At 41.6% G+C, this 7474-nt stretch overlaps 1 protein-coding gene across 2 annotated transcripts in view; it reads right to left on the reverse strand.

The window, feature by feature from the left end:
• Positions 1-1879: 1879 nt before the first annotated feature.
• Rpusd4 (RNA pseudouridylate synthase domain containing 4) overlaps positions 1880-7474 on the reverse strand; it is a 7996-nt gene continuing 2401 nt past the window's right edge. For both annotated transcript variants that reach the window (XM_005378485.2, XM_005378487.2), the window contains exons 4-7: positions 4709-4802; positions 4489-4633; positions 3286-3383; positions 1880-2757 (exon numbers count right to left, since the gene is read on the reverse strand). In XM_005378485.2, coding sequence (XP_005378542.1) covers positions 2518-2757; positions 3286-3383; positions 4489-4633; positions 4709-4802 — 577 coding nt within the window. In that variant the 3' untranslated portion in view covers positions 1880-2517. The remainder of the gene's footprint in view (positions 2758-3285; positions 3384-4488; positions 4634-4708; positions 4803-7474) is intronic.

Consider the following 7474-nt stretch of genomic DNA (forward strand, 5'->3'; position numbering starts at 1 on the left):
AAAAAAAAAAAAAAAAAAAAAAAAGAAAAAGAAATACATATTGCAGAATCCGTTAACAAACTTGCTTTGGGACAGTCTTGCTCACTAATTTACATAGTATTTTGGCTATTTTCATTCTATATGGCATAGTTGTGGCAAGGATTGCAAAGTCTACAGTATTTGCTCCCTAGCTATTTACAGACAATGCCTGCTCACCCCTGCCCCGAGCATCCTGGGAAGTGACCACTTTTTTTTTAAACAATGCTAGAGATCAAACTCAGGGTCTTTGTACTCAGCTATATCCCCAACCCTTTTTTACTTTTATTTTAAGACAGGGTCTGGCTAAGTCATTAGATTAGCTAGGCTGGGCTCAAACTTGCAATTCTGCCTTGGCTTCCCAAAGTACTGGCATCACACCTGGCTGAATGCTCACTTTTTAACACCAGTGTCTTGCTTGCTTCTGCATCTAGCAGCATTTGACACACAGTGGGTTCCTTTACCCAACCCGCCAGGCTTCAAGCCCAAACACATTGAGTCCCACTTCTGTTGCCAAGTGGCCTGGCTTAGGAATCAGACCCTACACCACGCCATCCCTACACATTCACAGCAGTGTAACCCCTGGGCGCTCCAACCCTCAATCTGGCCCTGCACATGTCTGCTACATATTTGGCACAGATCCCTCTCTGACGAGGGATAATGAGCCCTGGGGGTATTCTCCCCACCAATGCTGAGATGATAACTAACTATAAGTAGATTATACAACCTTTTACCTGAGTTTCTTACAGTGTGCTTTTATTTTCTATTCATTTTTAAAAGGAGTATTTTATATTTATAAATAAAAAGTATTTCATGCCAGGTGTGGTGGTGCATGCCTGTAATCCCAGTGCTCAGGGGGCTGAGGTAGGAGGATCACTGCGAGATAGAGACCAGCCTGGGCTACAAAATGAGCTCAAGGCCAACCTGAACTGCAACCTGAACTGACCCTGTCTCAAAAAGAAACCCCCCCAAAAAATTTACTTCAAATATAAACACTTACTTTTAAAAAGCACCCTTTTGGCTCACCAAAAACAGATCATAATATTTATTGGGACTAAAATCATACAGCCTACCTATGATTTGACCCACCCCCAAATCTTATGACTCAGTAGATAAGGAAGCCAGCTCTTTGGTCTCTCTCTCTCTCTCTCTCTCTCTGTGTGTGTGTGTGTGTGTGAGAGAGAGAGAGAGAGAGAATGTTGAATTTGGGACTGGGGATATAGTTCAGCAGCACAGTGCCTATCCAGCAAGCATGAGGTCATGAGTTCGATTCCCAGTACCAAAAATAACATTGAATTTGGTTTCAGAGGTCTGGGAAGGTGCTGGAGAGTACACATACCTCCAAACTCCAAAAAGTCACTAGCTTGGTAGCTCCCAGCTCAGCAATCAACACAAACCCACATTATAGAGGAGTTTAAAAGATCATAAAGAATCGCAGTGCAGCACCCATGGTGACAATGAACACGTTCATGCCACACTTCTAAGACTAGCTCTGTGGCTCATGCTAGCTTAGGCCCTCTGCACCTACTCTGCGCAAACCACATAGCTAAAAACATTTTTCCAGCTAATGAGAAACTCTAAAGGTGGGTGAATGCCCCCAGGTACTTTCAATACAGTATTCAGTTTGCCAAATTAAAGAATATATATCCACACCAAGAGACCTAACACAGGATAAAGGAGGATATAAATCCTACATCTCTTTTCCAATGTTCCCTGACTAGCCCACTCCTTTTCTGTATTTTCCAATTCTAACTTTTATTTCCATCATCTGCTCCTCTAATACAGTTCTCCATTCTTCTGAGCATTCCTGCTCATGTCTCCTCGAACCAAAGTCAATTATCAACAGTTCTTAAGTATAACACTCTTGGCTCAAGCATAGTTTACTAGAGATAGAAAAAACAGCCAAAATATTTAGAACTTAAATAAACAAATATAGTCACCTTATTTGTGTTTTTAAATCCATAATTCATGGTAATAGCATAAAAATAGGAAAGGCTTAGGTGTGTCATCAACATGGGTCCACTCTTACCAACAGGGATACATTCTAAGACCCTTAATGGATGCCTAAAATCACAGACATGGTTTATATATACTAAGTTTTTCCTATAGAAAGGAGTCCATGTGTTTAACTGCTATATAGTTGGTCCTTCCAACTATGGGCCTCCTCCTGACAGCTCAAAAGCTTTCCTGTTGGATGAAAAGTTTCTGATCACAGAGTCTATCCTTTAAATCTCCTTTTCCAATTATTGCCCCAATATGCCTCCTCCTGGGCTCTCTTCCATCTTGGCAAGGAGACTGTGTGGTGGGGAGACTGCCAGCAGGCTTTCCTACAGGGTGGCCAAACTCTCAGTAAATAGATGTTATTCTCCATTAAAAGCCCGGAAGCAGCTGGGTTTCTTCAACTTATCCCACCTGGCTCTCCTTGTGTCTGTTCCAAGTGAGACATTAGAAATGTTCATGAGACAAAGGAAAGAGTTCAGGGGCCAAACTGCTCAACAGTCTTCACTGTGCTTCCAGCGGCCTGGCTTCATTGTGTCCATTTTCGTCTTGATCTGGCATCTCCAAACCCAGACGGCGCAGGGAATGTACAAAGAAGCGAGGAAGCCTACAGACCAAGTGGAGTTCCTCCTTCCGGAACCCCAGGGGAGGCAGGATCAGCTGCCGGGCATGCAGGTGGAGGGGGATGTACCGAGCCTTTGGCTGTTCCAGCCCCAGTTTCTTCAGGGTGCCAACAGGAAGCTTCTACACAAAGAAAAGACAGACCGGTAAAGGCAAGACCAGTGATCCACACTTCAGCACACAAAGACTTCCACTTAGGGAATCAATACTAACCCCTGAAGACCCAGTAATGGAGAACCTGCTTCAGGGACACATCTAGGAAGGGTTCAGAACCCAGGTAAGAAACCACTGCCAAGAAGCTGTTACTGGCCAATCCTCTGCCCTTCCAAGAGAAATGGCTGAAATATCAAAGGGTAAAAAAGATGCTATCATGGTTCACAGAGTAGCATGAAAGGTAGCTTTATGTTCAGAAAGATTAGCCTCTTAACAAAATCTAAGAGCAAATACGGGAAGCAGTAAAGCTTTGCTAATAGATTTTGCAGTCCATCAAGTCAATAACTAAATGCTTCTGAATTCTCTAAAGTTAGACAACCAGTATGGCACCATACCTATTTGTTATGACTCACTTCAATGTGAGCCATTTTGTTTAATGAAATAAAGCACAGGTTCTCTCGCTTGTTCTGACACATATTGGGGTTAAACCAGTATTACCTGAGGAGCTAACCTATTCCAGTCTGAGTACTTGTGATCACCAAGGATTGGACAATCCAACCCAAAAGACAGGTGAACTCGAAGCTGATGTTTTATTCCTTAAGAGAGAATGAAAAGAGAAAAAAAAACTTATGAGGAGCTACAGAAACAATACTAGTGCTGGCATCTGCTTCAAATCATATTAAATCAAAGCACAATAAACTGGCAAAACCCCAACTCCTGTAAGGTATAAAAAATAAAGTAACAAGCTATGCAGCACTGGCCTGATTAGGAAGGAAGTATAAATACTACTTTAAACAACCATCATCATGAACTTGGTCTCTATCATTATCCTCACATTTTACAATTTTACTACATAATGATAAATAGTATTATTTTGTACAGTTTTAAAATTGTGGTAAAATATGCAAAATAGTTCCCACTTTAATCATTCTTAAGTACACATTAAGTGACACTGGGTATACCCACAGTGTTTTGCAACCACCGCTGTCATCCATCACTACAATTTTTTCATATTCCCAAACTGAAGCTCTGTACCTATTAAACAATGACCTCCCTATGACTCTTCTTCCTCCTCCCTCATCCTCAAGCTTTCAGCAACCCCACTCCACTATCTCTATAAATCTGATTACTGTTGGCACCTCAGGTATGTGAGATCATACAGCACCTGACATTTGTGTCTGACTTACTTCACTTTGCACACTATCCTCAAAGTATATTCATGTTGTAGCACATGTCAGAATTTCCTTTCTTTTTTTTTTTGTCTTTTTGAGACAGGGTCTCACTATGTAGTGCAGGCTGGCCTTGAGCTCACTTTGTAGCCCAGGCTGGTCTTGAACTCACAACAATCCTGTCTCTTTTAAGTCTATTGTAACTAATGCTGCTGTGAACATAGGTGTGTAAATATCTGCTTTTAACATGGGTAACTAATGCTGCTGTGAACATGGGTCTGTAAATATCTCCAAAAGTATATTTCCTTGATTGTATGGTAATTTTTTAAGGAATTGCTGTATACATTTTAAATAAAGGAATTCAGACTGCTATCCACAATCACCCCTCAGATCAGCACAAGCACAGTTACACAAGTATGCTGCACCCTCAGCCCACCCACAGGGCCAGCAGCTCAGAACAACACCAGAGGCTAGCATGAAGCCCTGGACCAAGTGTGGAAGCCACTTTCCTGCAGAATGGGGGAACCCTTACCAGTAATGGGCTGGAGCTCCACGAGGGCAGAGGACACAGTGCTGCTAAGCACCCGATACTGAGTTACAGCAACCTGGGCATTCCGGCTGGTCCGCACTTTCACCATTTTCCCGTTGTCCATGCGGTAGCTTGGGGATAATGTCATCTGAAGCCAAATAAAGTAAGATATGACTTTTGAGAAAGAACAGAAACCCCAGCCTCCTGGGGGCATTTCACCCACCTTGTGGTGCTGCTGTTGCCCTTGCACCTCCTTCTCAATGATGGGGATATCCACGACTCCTGCCGAGGGCACAGGGACATGCACAGTGACAGCCCTGGGGTGACACATAGATAGCTACTTTAGCCACAGAAGCCAGACAGGATCTCCTGTGAGTTGGCCATTTTAGAGGATACTAGGCCTTCAGCACTAACACGAACACTTCTTATGACTTCTTATGCCTGTCTGTGCTGCGATGAGCTCACCAACACAATATATTTCAAATGGGTTATTGAGTTGTGGCTATGGTTCCTGCGACTTCTTTCCCTATAGTTCTTTCCTGCTTTACCTACCTGGCAAGTAGGGCAGGACTGCTCCTGTATTTCATTGGGTTCATTTATTTACTTATGCATTTGTTCATTCATTTAATATATGATCAGAATGTACTATCTTCTATTATTTTAAAAAAGATGCCCAACATGGGGCACATGCCTGTAATCCCAGCAATAAGGAGGCTAAGGCAGGAGGATTGCCACAAGTTTAAGGCCAGCCTAGGCTACATAATGAGTTCAAGGGTACTCTGAAATACACAGCAAGTCCCTGTCTCAAAAAAACAAACAAAAAAAGGATACAAAACCATATGATCCTAATTTTCTTTTAATTATGTATGTTATTAATTTGTTTTCTTTTTCCCCAAAAATTCTATAATTCATAAGCATGATTTCAGAAATAAAAGAGAGGCTTATAGGAAACAGCCAACTCTTAGGCTAAGCATTAAACCAAGAAAATCATGAAGACTATGGGGGATTGTTATAGTTTAGATGTTCCATCAAAATGTCATGCGCTCATAGGTGGGAACTTTGGGAGGCTGGATATGGGGGGTATTAGTCCACTAATGAGTTTACAGCTACATGTGATGTTGGGAGGTGAAGCCTGGTGGGAGTAGGTAGGTCAGTGGGGGTGTGGCCTAGAAGGATCTATCTGCCTTCCTCCTCCTTTGACTGTGCTCTACTTCATACACCACGCCATAAGTTGTTTCCCCTCTGCCATGCCCCTCTGCCTTGGGGCCAGCTGACTATGGACTGAAGCCTCTACAAACTGCAAGCCCAACTTTGTAGGTGTTGGGTATTGTGTCTCAGTGACAAGAAAAAACTAAGACAGGGACCCTCTGATCATAATCAATTACAGTGGTTCTTAAATTTGACTGTACATCCTAATCATTTGTGGAGCCTTTTGGTGCCACTAGGATCAAACCCACGCCTCACATATGATAAGCAAGTGTTCTACCACTGGCTACATGCCCAGTCCCCATTTCTGGAGCTTTTAAAAAATGTAGATGCCAGCCAGGCGTGGTGGTGCACACCCATAATCTCAGCACTTGGGAGGGTGAAGCAGGAAGATCACTATGAGTTCAAGGCCAGCCTGGGTTACACAGTGAGTTCAAGGTCAGCCTGAACTATACAGTGAGATCCTGTCTCAAATAATATAGATATAGATATATAGATACAGATGACAATCTCCACAGCCACCTGTTATGATTCAGAATCTCTGTGGTTGCGTCTTGAAATATAGATTTTTAAAGGGCTCCACAGATCACAAAGTACTTGCAAAATCTGTAAAACAAAGAGCACTAACATCTAAAATATAAATATATGAATCAAATAGAAAATAATAATCCAAGAGAAAAACAAAGGTAAAATAAACAATTTATCCCTAGAAAGGGAAACTTAGGTAATGCATAAACATACAAAAAGGCAAGCAAGATCACTACTATGAAAAGAAATAAAAAATAAAGTATTTTTTTTCACTATCAGTATGGCAAGCTTTTTAAAAATACTTGGTCGGCATAAGGGGAGGTGAATACTTAACACGGATGGTAGTATTATAAACTGGTATAGCCTTTTAGAGAACAACTTGGATACTATTAAAATTTAAGTGTGCACACACTTCAAGCAATTCCAAATACTGCTATGATTTGGATGAAACTCATGTTGATGCTGAATTGCTATCGTGCTGGTGCTGGGAGACAGGACTTTTAAGAGGTTATTAGGTTGTTAAGAGGGATGAATGCTTCTCTGGTGGAAATGGCCTAATTCTCGAAGGAATGAGCTCTCGCTCAAGGAACTGGATCATTACAACATAAACAAGCTGTTACAAAAGCAAGGCTGCTTCTCCTGTTTCTCTTTTGCCCTTGCTCTTGTACTTTCTGCCCTGAGTGGAAGCGGCACAAAGGCCTTACCAGCATCACACTCTGGACTTCCAGCCTCCAGAACTGTCAGCCAAAATAAATTTCTTTCCGTTTATAAATTATGCAGGCTCAGGTATGATCACAACAACAGAGAACAGACTAAGATAAATATATTCACACAGTCTTTGCCATAAGCTCTGTAAGGTGAGAAATACCTAAACATCCCATCTGTACAGTACCACAGAGCCACAAGGAGACAGTTCTAAATGTATCACAGGAAACGCTCTTCAAAATATATGATCCAAGCAAAAACAGCAGAATATGAAAGCAGTAGATAAAATACGCAGTCATACAATAACATACTTCCAGTATAACCCTAGTAATGTATGCAAGACACTGGTAACAGTGATTGCCTCTATGGAAGGGAACTACACAGATGCAGAACAAAGAGTTTTTGACTCACGTATCTTTTTTTCATGAAAAAAAACAAAAACAAAACCCAAAACCAATGTAGCTCTATATGCACTAACAGGGAAAGATCCTGACACAGAGTTGAGTGGAGGGAGAAAGGAGTAGAATGTAAACTATATAATATTATTTTT

This window comes from Chinchilla lanigera, unplaced genomic scaffold (genome assembly GCF_000276665.1).
Source record: "Chinchilla lanigera isolate Chin_1 unplaced genomic scaffold, ChiLan1.0 scaffold00011, whole genome shotgun sequence".
Lineage (NCBI taxonomy): Eukaryota > Metazoa > Chordata > Mammalia > Rodentia > Chinchillidae > Chinchilla > Chinchilla lanigera.